We start from the raw sequence: 15,154 nt of genomic DNA, 5'->3' as shown, positions 1-15,154 counted from the left end.
GTGCAGCCAGTGGAGGTTTGCCCAGTGTTGCAGCGGTCATGTCAGTGGGGGGATCCGGCAGTTTCTCTGTGAATTTCACATTCCTGTGGCAGCATGCTCGGTGCTTGCTCAGATTTGAAGTTACATTTTTGCTATGGAAAGAAGTTTTCTTCGTCTGTACAGCGGACGCTAATGTTTTTGTCAGTTTTTACGGAATCAAACTCAAACTAAGATCAGTACTTCCACGCTTTAAATACTACATGGTCGTACTCTCCTTTTCTACGTAGCAGTCAGCTTTGCAGTTAATAAAAGGACAGGTAATGTTTAATCGCTCTGTTGCACACACAGCACGCTCAGCACGCTACCGGTGCCGCTCTGAGCTGGCAGCCAGCAGCTCCGACCTGACCGAGTCCTTTTTTCTCTCTGTAGTTATTTTTATTTAATTTAATAACTGTACAGTACTCTGTTTATAGTAACCATTGTCCTTAATGTAAATATGTAAGAAAAAAAATGTGTATGTTCCTGTTCTGTGTCCTGTGTACTGTTTGTTTGTATATGTGTCTTTCTGGCTGCTGTTACAACCAAATTTCCCCTTGTGGGACAATTAAAGGATTATTCCATTCTATTCTATTCTATTCTATTCTATTCTATTTATTTATTTCAATTCAAGTTGCCACAAGACAACTTACTAACGTGTACATAATAACCTAATACTCCTGTGTGCTATGGTTTTCTTTGCATCAGCCTGCGTCTCCCAATTAATTTGTGTTTCTCCTACAGCTCCACATCGCTCAGGCGGCAAAAAATGCGCGTGCTCTTGGCGAGCTCGTTCCCGGTTTGTCATTACACCGGCTTGGAACCAGCGCCCTCTGCCGTCAGGGGCGTGCACTGTTTAATGGTAGTCATGTGACTGATGCAAGCCAGATCCTTTTCAAATTTTTAATTAATAGTTAAATGTTATTGTCGAGGGGCAGAGGCAGGACTCCACACGCACACACACATATAAAAAAATGCCTCAAGAAAAGGCCTTAGAAAAGGCCATTTGACCTTAGAACTGAAGAAGCTTCTCGGATGAGAGGTGAAACGTCTTCAAGTAACTTAAAGAAGTCCAGACGCTTTTCTTTGCAAGCTCCTTTGACTCAAGAAAAGGGCACTTGGGGCACCCATCGGGAAAGAGGCAGGTGCTCAAGCCCCCCTCTGCATGTGCCTTTCAGTTAACGTTTAATTCCTGGTTATGTGCCACCCCAAAATATTCAGACATTTTTTCTACAATAGACAAACTCCAGTTCATTTGAAACATCTATCCTACACAACATCGGAGGGGTTACTTGAGAGCAGAGGGCTGAGCATTACAATTTGGAGGAGGAGTTTCCAAAACCCAGCCACACCATTGGCCCTGGGCCCCGAAGTGCTGCATACATCACAAGTGTTGAGCGAAGATAACGTCCAAGTACAAAAACCGAAAGTCAATGAGGCCAATCACCTCCCTTGGTCGTGTTAGTACCCCTATAGTAGTGATGTGTCCTGTGTGTCGAAGCTTCGAATCGTGCGTCGGGTAATCGCGGGGGCGTTTTTCTGAAGCGCGTATCGAGGCTTGCTTTGATTACGTATGCAGTGACGTTCGAGGCCTCGCGGGCAGTCCGTACCACGTGACTGATTCAGGGACTGGTTCACCGGTTCGCGCCAGATTCGAAATAACATGGGCAGGAAAACAGCTGATTCCCCATCACACCGTGTTGTGGAATTGGATTACGTATGTGCTACATAGTTACTTGTGCATTTCTTCTTCGATGGAACCAGCAAGGAAGAGATGTTTTTTTTTTTTTTTTATTTTGTCTCTCCTAATAAAGTATGCACACAGTAATAAATATCACAAATGATAAACACCAAAATATAAATAAACAACACTACACATCCTATAATCTGATTTCTGTCTTTTAGTTTATTAAAAAGTGAAGCACCAAACACTAGTTTGTGTCATTATCCAGATGTACATAAGGTTTACATATCATTATAATCAAAGAGCCCGCTTCACTTGAATTGTCCACTTGATGGCGCAGTAGAGCAAATGAATCATCACAATGCTTCGAACCATGAGTCGACCAATTGGATGGAAAGCTTCAGTTCATCATGAGGCTTCATCTCACCATCACTACCCTATAGAATGACGAGTACGGTAAGAAGCAAGTGTTAAAAGCGTCTGTTTTATCGTCTTCTTTCGGGCCTGTCGACGCTTTTCTCTAAACCTTTCAAAGTTACCATGATATATAAAAGCCAGAAGGAGACCGCTGAACGAAACTTGTAGGGATGTTCGCTGTTGTCTGTCTTCAAGCAGGAATGTTTTTTGCTGTTAATTACGCAGGCAGGGATGTCCTATGTAGACTGGCAGCCGTAAGCTGGTCAAAAAAAGTGTATGTAAGCCGGTGTTGCTTAATAGTTTGTCACCAGCCAGTGTTGGCAGGTCACAGCAGCCTGCAGAATAGAGCAGAGAGGAAATAATGACTTTTTACGGGGTTTCCTCGATAAACTTTGTATTCTTTATAGGGTATTTATTTTCGCTTAACTCACTTTTCAAAATAAAAACAAAGCCCAAAACGTATTTTTCCCTTATTGTAAAGAGAAACAGAAACTATAAATACCCACTGTATGTGATTTCGATTCCAGTCACTTGTGCTTTAGGCCAAAAGTGGTTTCGAAGGTATTTCGGGTGTCAAAAATTAAAAACAACCCCCTGCTTATAATGTGAGGCGAGCACAGTACAGCATAATAGCAGATTAACTGGATAACTATAGCGATGCACAATTACAAAATAATTGTTCAAAAGAACCCGCTTTGTGAATAGCAGTCATTCATCTTCTTTCTTTCGTTGTTCTTTCATTTTTGCTTTTATTGCTTCCGCTTTTGTAGCAAAGAAATTTTATTTTATATCTTCACCATTTTGTTCTGGCAAAAAAAAATACAGTTGGATCCTTAATTACAATGACCCTTTTTTGTAGTTTTCCCTATGTACACCATCACACTGGGTTATAAATCAGACGGACTCACAGTGACTAAACTACAGACCTCCAGGTTGTTTAAATTCAAGAGGTTTAACAGGGTAAAAAGCGATGAAGTAATGGAACAAACTAAAATCATTTGAAATATAAGGTAGTGCAGCCACTGAAGCCACCTTCGGTTGCTGCTTGTTTTGGGGTATTTTCCATTCAGCTTTGTCCTCATAAAACAAACAAACAAACTATGATCTATTGGGTGAGACCAGATTATTGACTTGGCCACTAAAGAAAATCTTATTTCGTGACCTAAGAAACTCTTGGGTTGGTTTTGCAGTAGGGATTGGATTGTTATCCGCATGCACTGTGAAGTGGTGTCCAATGAATTTTGCAGTATTTGACTGCATATGAACAGAAAGAGCAGCCCTGTACACTTCACAATTCATGTTGGTACTTCTAATCAGTAGTCACATCATTAATAAATACTGATAAACTGTTACCACTGGCAGCCATACATGCCGATGCCATACCGAGGCCTCCAATATGTTTGACAGATGATGTGGTATGCTTGATTTAGTCGACTTTAGAAATAATGCTGTGATAATGCACTTGAGCTGTCTTCTATTGTCAATTGTCAAATTAATTTGAACCTCTGAAAAAAAATACTGTGTATATAAATGGGTGTAATTCCTGAATAGTTAATTAAATACTTTTGTTGAATTCCTTTAATTAAAGCTGAAAGTCTATAAAACGTGATGCTAATGAATCCAAACAATGGTGTCCTGTGCTGCTGCCCACACCTCTGGTCTGTTGTTTTCTATCCTGTTACAAGTGTCCAACATCTTAACTTTACGACTGTTAACATAAACCTTACTCCTTCCTCCAGTATAAAGATTCAGCCACTGCAAGCCTAAAGGATGAGGAAGAGTTCACGGATATATTGGAGGAGAGGAGGCGCACCACTGATCTTGGTTATGCCCTGAGAACCTTTAACCCGCAACCGTACAAAGGAGCCCCAACCCTTTCCACCTCTGACCTCAACAAAGCTGTACTGGAGTCCCAGTATCTGTGCTATATTATCAAAGAGGTGAGTCTTTTTTTTATTTAAGGCAATGAAGCTTTACACTATAGCGTTGCCAATATGGAGTGAGTCTTTTTGGCTCATATTCCCTCTTAGATTGCCATGGAGACGGGGTCATCTGTGGAGAAGGTGAAAGAAGATGCTTCTAGGATTTTGAAGGAAATGTCTCACAATCTGCAGCTGGGGTTTATCAGGCTAATGGGCTACACTCTAAACAAGGTTTTCAAGAGACTCTACAGGAGCATCTATGTCAACATGGAAGGACTCAACATGGTCGGGACTCAATACACTTTAATCAATTGTTTAACAGTTTGTTTCAACATATATAGTAGAATGAATATATATATATATATATATATATATATATATATATATAGTAAACCATTTTTACTCCTCAGCCGTAAAAGGCTGATACAGTATTGTAGTCACCAGGCAAGCAGGCAGGTAGCGTGGACACCTAAGTTTGTGAGTTTGATAACTTGAAAACGAAGCAATGTAGGAGTTTCACATTAATACTGTAGGGGTATCTACTAAAAATCTCAGATGAGTGTGAATCTCATTGACCTTGACCTCAAGGTTGGAGGTCAGAGGTGTAATTTTCTGTACATCTTGTGAATCTGATAAATTGAGAATGACGACGTAGAACTTTGAAATTGAAACAACTGGTGCATCCTCAAGTGAAACTGGCCACCACCAGTATTTTCATATATTTTCATATATTTGCTGTAGGATTCGGAGGTTTGCCATTTAACATACTTTAGCTACACAGTATTTTATTAGATTTATTTTACTTTTTAGCACTTAGGATTTTTTTTGTTCCATCTTACTAATACTACAAATAGAACCTACTAGTGCAGTGTGTAATTTCACTGATTTCTGGAAAATTTTTCTGTCACTGCAGCTGCAGCAGGCCATCCAGGAGAGTCCTGTGATCTTGATACCCAATCACAGGAGTTATGTGGACTTCTTGATTATATCCTACATCCTGTTCACCTATGACATCCCAGTACCTGTCATTGCTGCAGGAATTCGCAAGTATCTATTCATATTAAGACAACAAAATGTTTTTTTAAATCATACTACATTATATCCAGTTAATTATAGTGTAGCAACAAAAAAATATATTTTTAAATTTTTGTCTCTTCTGCTCCATTTTAAAGGTCTTGCAGATGTGGCGATTATTGGAGGGCTTCTGCGTCGCTCTGGAGCTTTTTATATCCGACGAGCAATCGGCTCTGACAAGCTGTACTGGGCGGTGCTTTCAGAATATGTACAAACAATTGTCAGGGTAAGACGATGACTTTTCAGCATATTCCTGAATGCATCTTTGGTAATAAACTTCAATCAAAGGAAGGGTTCCAACAGCATAATGTGTTTTCTGTAGACAGGATATGCTCCTTTGGAGTTTTATGTAGAAGGTTTCAGGAGTCGCACACTGAAGTCTCTAGTGCCAAAGCTTGGTAAGTGTCCAAATTTACCACCTTGTTTTTTTTAAGTGTGTCCCAGGATATCAAAGTGCGTGCATCTGATTCTTTTGGACTTTTTCTGTCTTGCTTTAATTTATTAGAGCACTTCGCTCTCACACTGCAGGCTTACTTGTTGTTCCTAGAGTATTTAAAAGTAGAATGAGAGGCAGAGCCTTCAGTTTTCAGGCCCCTCTTCTATGGAAGCAGCTTCCAGTTTCGATTTGGGAGGCAGACACTGTCTTCACTTTTAAGATTAGGCTTAAAACTTTCCTTTTTGCTAAAGCATATAGCTAGGCTGGATCAGGTGACCCTGAATCCTCCCTTAGTTATGCTGCAATTGGCATAGGCTGCTGCTTCCATGATGCATTGAGTATTTCTTCTCCAGTCACCTTTCTCACTCAACATATGTTAATAGACCTCTCTTGAATCACACTTGTTATTATCCCTGGCTCTCTTCCACAGCATGTCTTTTATTTAATCGTCCTTCTCTTACCCCAACCAGTCGTGGCAGATGGCCACCCCTCCCTGAGCCTGGTTCTGCTGGAGGTTTCTTCCTGTTAAAAGGGAGTTTTTCCTTCCCATTGTCGCCAAAGTGCTTGCTTACAGGGGGTCATATGATTGTTGCGTTTTTCTCTGTATGTATTATTATAGGGCCTACCTTACAATATAAAGTGCTTTGAGGTGACTGATGTTGTGATTTGGCGCTGTATAAATATAACTAAATTGAATTGAATTGGCAGCACGGTGGCACGGTGGTTAGCACTGTCCTGAGTTCAATTCCACCATCAGGCCGGGGTCTTTCTGTGTGGAGTTTGCATGTTCTCCCCGTGTTTGCGTGGGTTCTCTCCGGGTACTCCAGCTTCCTCCCACTGTCCAAAGACATGCAGTTTGTGGGGATAGGTTAATTGGATAATTCAAATTGCCACTAGGTGTGAATGTGCGAGTGAATGTGAGTGTGAATGGTTGTCTGTCCCTATGTGTTAGCCCTGCGACAGACTGGCGACCTGTCCAGGTTGTACCCCGCCTTTCGCCCTATGACAGCTGGGATAGGCTCCAGCGCCCCCCGCGACCCTGAAAAGGATAAGCGGAAGCGAATGGATGGATGGATGAATTGAATTGAATATCCTCCATAGTGGTTGCACAAATGCCAAAATCTAATGATCATGCGCAGTGCTGTGATATACAACCCACCTCAGGCTTGTCCCTCGTAATCTGGCAATGTTGTAACGTTGCCAGTGGTATTAATCCACTGCCTATGAGAAAAGGGCACCATTGAGTCAGTAAACATCACAATACACAAATAGATCGTGGTTAACATGGCAAGTGGAATCACATACAACATAAACACTGTTACAATTGCATATGAATGTGATGGACTTTCTCTGTTCTGCTTTTCTGAAAGCTCTTCTCCACGACCCTAATTACAGAGATCTTTATCTGGTTAATAATTTATGTTTAGGTCATATTGTCATGTTTTTCTATTATTTTAGTTCTCTTAAATTGAAGGGTTGTTCTAGGTTTAGGATATTTTAAGAGTTAAAAGTCAAACAAGTTTACTGGTCATTTTATGTATAATTTTAATATTTATTGTTCACCTTTTTTCTGTAGGTATGATGGACATGGTGCTGGAGCCATACTTTAAAGGTGAGGTGTTTGATATTACCCTGGTGCCCATCAGTATCAGCTATGACAGAGTGCTGGAGGAGTCATTGCTTGCACTTGAGTTGTTGGGTGTCCCCAGACCAAAAGAAAGCATCACCGTAAGTTTCAGCCTCATTTATGACTTGATAAAAAATTCCCATATAATCTTTGTTTCTAAAAGATATGAAACTACATGCCTCTTGCCCTCACTCTTTCCCTGCAGGGACTCTTTAAAGCTAGCGGAGTCCTGCAGGAAGATTATGGCTGCATGCATGTGAACTTTGGCCGCCCCCTGTCTGCCCGACAGCTGTGTGAAGGAAAGATAAATTGGAGCGAGTACAACCTCATACCAAGGTACAGATTTCCCTTTTTTTCTCTTTTTTTGCCAATATCACACATGGCTGTAGGTACAAATATGAATATTGAGTATCTACCAACCAAAGTCTAAATAGAAAAAGTCTATAGAGTCTTAAGTACTAAATAACTTAAATAACTGTAATTTATCATCTATATATTCTTTAATTGTAATCTCCATTAGTTGTATACAGGTAATTCAACTGAAGAATATAAAAACCTTTACATTTTAAAATTGTAATTTTATAAAGGTTTTACTTACAGTGAGTAATAAAAAATTTAACCAAAATAACTTGGTAAAATGCACCAAATTAACAAAAACATTAACAAGTTTAATAATAATATAACTTAAATTAATATTTGTGTCACTGTAAACCTTCAAAACTTCAAGACACAGCCTGTATATAACTTTAGAATCTGTCTCGTTTTCTATTCAGAAATCTTCCCCAGAGGCCAACTGCAGAGACCCAGGACTGTGTGAACTGGCTGGCCCATTTGATTGTACGAACCCAGGAGGAGGGCTCTTTGATCAGCCCTTGGTCTCTGATGGCCTGCCTGTTGCTCCAGACTCCATTCACAACTTTAACGGAAGAGGGTCTGCAGTGGCATCAGCTCACAGAAAAAACCCTCTGGCTCAGGAAGCTGGTGCTGGATTTCGGGGCCCGTCTGAACTGGCCTGGTGGGTGGGCCAGATAGATTTCAAAGATATCAATTTATTTGAATTATGCTGTGTAGAAAAGCCACAGCATCAAGCTTAGGGTTAAGATCAATATAGGCTTTGCTTATAATGGGCCTTTAATGAAGCTTGCTTTCCCTTTAGTAACCAGTAGGTGGCCTTAGGATACTGCAATGCTAGACAACCAGACAGTTAATGTAGAAAGGTTAGTAGTTTCCCTGTTGGTGCATGTGACAGCGTCTCACCTCAGGGCACCAATGGCTCTTTTTGACCTGGTCCTGTGTGGATCATAAAGATTAGGTGAATGCAAGTCGGCACAAGTGTCCAGAATCACTTAGGAGATGTTCAGTGGATTAATACATTTTAAGTAACTTATCCTAAGAGAATGCCACTGAACTGTCTCACTTCACAGGTGTCCTGTGTGTGAACATTGACACATGCAGGCACGTGTGCACACTTACACATGCACACACACTCGCACACATGACTTTGTGAAGGTCTTATGACCCTCAAACTTATGTGAAAGTTGCATTTTGCAGCACACATCCCAGACTCAGAAGTGATGTCATCCACCGTGGCTCTTCATCACTCCATTGTCCATCATAAAGAGGACCGTATCTACCTGGTTCAGGATGAAGACCCTGCGAGGCAAGATCCACTGAGCCCAGAAGAAGGTGTGATGAGGATGGCGGTAGTGGTGCTGATGCTGGTTTCCTACAGGAATCAGGCATTGCATGTCTTTGTGCATCCAGGAATACTTGCTACAGCCATCCACATCACAAAAAACACACGGAAGGGTAAGAGTTAGGTGGGGTTACAGATTCTCAGTCTCATGAATGGGCATATCTTGTTTAGCTGTGACCCATTTTTCTGTTCACAGATGAGCTCTTCAGCTTTTTCTGCTTCCTGCAGGACGTCTTCTCCAATGAATTTATCTTTATCCCTGGCAGGGCAGTGCAGGTAACAGCCATGTTTGTTAGGATCAGCATTATTTTGTGCATGAATTGAGTCAAAGGCCAAGGTCACTGTAGCCTCTCATTTATCCCATTCTTGGGAAAAGCTGACCTAAGAAATTTTGTGCTTATGGTCCTTACGTTTTTTGGTACTGTCATATTCATACACACTTGTATGGTTAACCATGAGGCAGATTATTATCATGGGTATATATTTATTGTTATTCATCTTGCATATATCTGTCTCTCCATCATTTAGGACTTTGAGGAGGCATGTTCACTCCTGCAGAAATGTGGAGCAGTCCACATCAGTCAGCAGGAAGTGATCGTGTTGGAAACGGGGCTGGAAGTTTTATCCTTTCTGCAGAAGCTGCTGCAACCCTTCTTAGACTCATATCAGGTCCTTTTAACTTGAGTATCTCTCTCTGTGACTAAGTGTATTTAGTGAGGAGTGACTGTTGTGAACAACATATTATGCACACCGTTTTTTCTGAGCAGAACTGAATCCAGAATTATCCAATTTTAATTTGGAACTTTATTTGATTACACATACCACTTTTGTCATATAGTTTTATTAGCTTGACATGCTGCCACGTACACTAATTGTAACTGTTTTCAACCGCACATTTCTAATTTGTTTAAAGAATGAACTTGATGTATAGAGGAGTCTAATTCTACTTTAAGCAGCAATCACATAATCTTTTTTCATCATTAGAGATTTCAAAGAATAGAAATAACAAGTCCTAGATAGAGTGACAGAAGCCCTGAGGTGAAGATAAAGCCCTTCAGATAACAATCTTGCTTTCCAAATCACAAGCTGTGCATGAAACAGAAAGGAATGAAATCTTAGCAAAAAAAACCAAAAGTCATAATCTTTGGAAAGAAAAGAGCACACGTGCATTTGCTTCTTCTCAAATTCAGTAACTGTTTCACTTTTAATCCTGAAAGTTGTGGATCTTTTGAATGGTTTCCTCCTGCTGAACCAGAGCATCCAGCATAAACAACTACTTTGGTCCAAATATGTCTGCCGACACCACAGCTATGGCTATGAATGTCCCTGGAGGGTTCAGGATCCCAACGAAGAGGAAAACAGCGGTGACCAAAGCCATTTAATTAGTTTGATAATAAAGCAGGTTGCTGACAACTCTGTTGTTCCATTTTGCAAAATCTGAGCCAGGAAAGAAGTAGCTCCACGGTTGGAGCGGTGTCAGCTCCACTCTAGCCATCATTCCTGCACCGTTTAAATATAGGGGCAGCATGGCGGTGTGGTGATTAGCACTGTTGCCTTACAGCAAGAAGGTCCTGAGTTCGCTTCTACCCATGTTTGTGTGGGTTCTCTCCGCTTCCTCCCACAGTCCAAAGACATACAGTTAGTGGGGTTAGGGTAATTGTAAATTGCACATAGGTGCGAATGTTTGTATGCCTCTATGTGTTAGCCCTGCAACAGACCGGCGATCTGTCCAGGGTGTACCCTGCCTATAGTACCTGGGGTAGGCTCCAGCCCCCTGTGACCCTGACAAGAATAAGTGAAAGCAGACAGATTTACTGATTTTATTTTGAAATATATGAACTGATTTTTTTATACTTTGAATGTGCAGTATTTTCGTCCATGACTGTCTAAAGTCTAGAAACCATGGACACCAAATGTTGTACTTTCTCCCTTGAGTTGCTCTGCCAGGCGTTTACTACAGCTTCCTTCAGCTGCTTCTTGTTTATGAGGCTTTCAGTTTCTGAGTTGAGGTCAGATGACTGATTTTTACAGACCATTTCTTTGTTGATAAAACCCTTAGATTGCTTGTGCCGTCTCTTAGATGTTTTCTGCCAAAGTCTAATCTGGCCTTCCTCTTACATGTGTAATCAGTGGTCTACACCTAAACCCTCTGTATTTCCAGAGGGTTTACATTCTTGAAGACTTTCTGGATTCAACACTGACCATGATAAAACCTATCTTCCTGAGAGTGTTCTTGACTTGGTTAGATCCGTCACAATCTAGTTTAAGTTGTCTTCTGTGATCTTTCAGATGTTTTGATTGTGGATTTTATAGCTGGTGCAACCTTTCTGTTCACTAGTGATTTGACCACTCCTGAAGTTTTTTTTGCTATCTCTCTGATGGGTTTATGTGGGTTTTTCAGCCTAATGATGGTTCCCTCACTTGAGGAGAAAACCACAAAAAGTGTCAATGTCCAACAAATTATGGACCTTTTAGTGTAATCTAAGAAAGGTCATTAAACATGAATCACTTTAAAAAATTTTCTCACATATTTATGACTAACAATCATGGCATTGTTTCTAACAACATGAAAGGACATGCTGTACTCTCATCTTTTAAACTTATAAAATTTAAATATTTTCCCTAAGCCATTTTATGACCATAAAACAAAACTGTATTAAAAACTTGATTTATAGAATTTGAAAACTTTTTGTCTTTAGTAAGACAAATACAGTTTTGTCCACTTCATGGTTTGCCTGCATACAGCACAAATATATTAAGATCATCTTTAGAGAGGGGGTGCAGTTCATATCACAGAATCTGAAGAGATACTAAAGATGAGTCCTACTTATGTGCTTTAAAATTCACTGGAATGGTTTTTTTTATTGTCCAGCTGATGTTCAGGTACTTGTGTGAAAAGGAAGATCACGTGTTTACTGAGGAACAGTTCCTACCTGATGTCCGAAACCTGGCTACAAAACTCATCCTCTCAGGTACAACTGAGTGTGTGAAATGACCTCTGACCACTAGAGACCTCTCCCACCTGGTAACTAGGGATCAAGAACCGGTTATTGTAGAGAACTGGTTCCCATTAGCCCAAATCCTTGGAATCGTTAGTCAGCCTGCTTATCAGTCCCTTTTTTTGATTCTTGCACTCTCGTTACAATCAGCTGATTTTAATTTGTGTGTCAAATTGGAAAAATAGTGGCACAGTCTCCAGCGTGGATATGGACATCACTTTTATTTTTATTGCAAAAAAGAATGAGAGCTTGATGGTAAAGTGGAGACTGATCCAGAACAGAAACATCTGCATTATACTGTTAATACAACTTAGGCTCTTTGCAAGCACCTGCACAGACAGCATGCTAATGCTAAGCTAGCCAAGAACCAAGAGTTGCGTTAAAGCTGAGTAAATGCTGACCCCAGCCCAGCACCATGATAAAGTGAGCCTTCATTTGCGGTGAAGCCGCTGCTTAACTTCAACAGGTAACAAACTGATGAGCAGTCAGGCTGCTACCTCCGTTTCTACCTGTTCATGTTTCTAGAGTAGAGTCACTGTGACGATCACTTTAAAATGTCTTTGTGCTGGTTTTTTATCTTTGATTTGTGTTGTCAGCTTTGTGTTCATAGCTAAATACTTAGAGAAAGATCACTTTTGTAATGAGTAGAATAACAAATGTCTTTCTCCTGGGTGTAATTAAGTAATGTACTTTTTTACTTTACTTTTTTTGAGTAATGATCCCAACACTGATCACAACTAAGATGGGAAATTTGTAATTACTTTGCATGAATGTAATGTCATTGATATGCTGCTTAGAGATGGTCACGACTCTCAAAGTGGAGCCAGTGAGAATCGATAATGGAATCGCAAAATTCTTATAAATTCCCATCCCTACTGGTAACTTACAAACTTACAGTTTGTGGGGTGTTTGTTTGTTTGTTTTTTTTGCAGGTGACCTTCGCACCTTTGAAGTCCTGTCTTCTGACACACAGAAAAATGTTCTTTCTGCACTGCGGAGACTGGAGGCGGTGACGAAGTTGAGGGTGTGAGTAATGAAATTAAACCTACATCCCTGTTTGGTTTAAGTTCATTTTCTTTGCTGGTTGAGGAGCTGTCCATAATGCTGATGCCAAAGTTACAGATGCACTCCTCTCATCTCAGGTCCCAGCAGAAGGAATACAAAGTGAACAAAGCAGCTGTCAGCAGAACTGGTGACATACTCTGTAAGTTTATTTGTGATATTCCAGTAACGATAAAGTTTTTTTTGTGCGTCTTGAGAATTATTATTTATTTTACCTTGCTGTCTTTAAATATACTGATTATAAAATGTCTTTACTGTGGTTGAGTTTGCTATTCTGTTTAGTACGGTAGACTAAGGGATCCATTTTTCCTGTTCTCTCACTGTAGCTGGGAAAGTCCCTCTTGAGAGCCTCCACACTACACCTGACGCAAGGCTTCAGTGTCAAGTGGAATAAATTCATCCTCAGTATCAGCTCACAGCCCCCTCCCCAATGAACTTACCCGTCTATTCGCTACTTCTACCTCATTGTCATCCCTGTGGTCTCTTTATCTTTACACAGTCAAATCGGTACAAATACAGTCTGTGCTCACAGGCAAAATACTTGATCCTTGATGCCGGCCAGACTTAATCTACTGAATGGTGGCTAACACTCTGTCCTTTATAGACCTGAGAGGACTGAGATGAAGCTAAACGCCCTGCAGGATAAATACTGGTAATATAAAGGTGGCCTATTACTGATTTTGTTTCACTTTAACCAAAATCAGTAGGTGAATACTAACATTTAGGTTAAGATAACTGTACTTTCCATTGCTGATCTTGTGGGGGTTTTTTTTAATATATTGCCATAGATGTATTGTTTACTTCCATAGATGACTAACTGAGAAAATTAATAAGAGAGCACTTTAATTAAACTTGGTTTCCAATAAGATTTGGCATAAAACACTTGGTTGTATGTAAAAGAATGTTGCAATAAGGCTCTAAACACCATAAAAAGCAAAGATCTCAGGTTTTGTTTGAGACATTGTTTTTCTTAACATTTCCATAAAGGTGAAACAAATGTAACAAAATGCGCCATAGTTGTTTTTCCCCACCAATTCCCCTCAACAGTGAATGAAAACCAGAAGTCTGAGTTGAATCTCCTGCCCTCCCTGCAAACCAATCAACACTGTGCTGTACTTCTAACCCCTCAGCAGTTAGAAGAAGGACCCTTACTGTAGACACAATCTGCATGTCTAATGTTTAGTGAGGTGAGAGTCACTTTTCCCAGGCTGCCACTGATGACATCCTAAACCTGCAGGAGATAGAGGATGTTCAAGAAGCTGTGCTACTGTCCCTGTCCAAAAAGATGATCCTACAGCTACTTCATGTAGCAGATGATGCGGCATGATGCGGCATTTTATGTAAAGAAAAATAGGGGCCATAAAGGTCTGGGGCTAGCAGCTGTTCATTTACCTACATCTTAAAATCTGTGTGTGGGAAACACTTTTTCTTTGTTATAAAACTGCAAAACATGAATTCTGGACAACCTGACAGTTTTCCTAACCGGGTGTACTCTGCCTCTTGCCCTATGGTAGTTGGAACAGGCTCCAGTTTCACCCCCAGAAACTCTGAATTGGATAAGTGGAAGAGAAAGGATGGATGGAACTATAGATAGACAAAATAAAATAAAGAGTCAAATAAATAAGAACATTAAGTGCCATAAAAAAATACAGTAAAACAATAAAATAAACAGGTAGTTTTACAATAAGTAAATAATAATAATTAATTAACTTTTCAACAGAAGCCCATTTAAACGACAATGTTTTTAACTGCTTTGTCAAAGAGTCCTTAGAGTCAACTAAATGTAGTGACAGTGGTTGCCTGAACCACAGCCTTGGCATCACTGACTGAAAGGCTCTGCTCAACTGGTAAATAGAGTAGAACTCAATGATTTTTAGCAAATTTGGCATCAAAGTGATTTTAGTTAAAACATTTACATCAGTAACAAGAAATCTTACTGTAAAATTTGTGAATCGATTGACATCCACCATGAAGCATTTTCCACTGTCAATGGAAACAAAGTTTAAGAGCATGGAGTAGTTATACAGAGTACGCTATCTTGAACAGGTGGGTTTTGAGGGTGGACTTAAAAAGGGGGAAAGAACTGATGTTTCTGAGGTCAGGGGGTAAGGATTTCCAAAGTCGAGGGGCAGAGCAACTTAAAGCCCTGCACCCCATGGTAATAAGACGAAATGAAGGAACAGAAAGAAGAGAAGAGGAGGATCTGAGGCACCGGGATGGGA

At 40.3% G+C, this 15,154-nt stretch overlaps 1 protein-coding gene across 1 annotated transcript; it reads left to right on the top strand.

The window, feature by feature from the left end:
• The first annotated feature begins 2,143 nt into the window (after window positions 1-2,143).
• LOC146550246 (dihydroxyacetone phosphate acyltransferase-like) lies at window positions 2,144-13,813 on the top strand. The gene is made up of 16 exons (XM_085259311.1): window positions 2,144-2,155; window positions 3,856-4,056; window positions 4,147-4,323; window positions 4,952-5,081; window positions 5,211-5,338; window positions 5,435-5,510; window positions 7,125-7,276; window positions 7,381-7,511; window positions 7,949-8,190; window positions 8,727-8,984; window positions 9,068-9,147; window positions 9,400-9,540; window positions 11,744-11,843; window positions 12,803-12,896; window positions 13,013-13,074; window positions 13,259-13,813. Exons 1-16 carry the CDS (start codon window positions 2,144-2,146, stop codon window positions 13,324-13,326), a joined length of 2,052 nt encoding a protein of 683 aa, XP_085115437.1. The 3' UTR covers window positions 13,327-13,813.
• Window positions 13,814-15,154: the final 1,341 nt, after the last annotated feature.

This window comes from Mchenga conophoros, linkage group LG20, assembly GCF_057382185.1.
Source record: "Mchenga conophoros isolate Kocher_MC1m ecotype Shallow Benthic linkage group LG20, M_conophoros_male_GT1.1, whole genome shotgun sequence".
Taxonomy (NCBI): Eukaryota; Metazoa; Chordata; class Actinopteri; order Cichliformes; family Cichlidae; genus Mchenga; species Mchenga conophoros.
This window is presented reverse-complemented; position numbering and strand designations above follow the sequence as displayed.

Excerpts from the sequence above, each read along its gene's own strand:
- LOC146550246 (XM_085259311.1), top strand. Across the intron at positions 4,057-4,146 it reads TGTGCTATATTATCAAAGAG|ATTGCCATGGAGACGGGGTC; the intron begins GTGAGTCTTTTT and ends ATTCCCTCTTAG. Across the intron at positions 9,541-11,743 it reads CCTTCTTAGACTCATATCAG|CTGATGTTCAGGTACTTGTG; the intron begins GTCCTTTTAACT and ends TTTATTGTCCAG.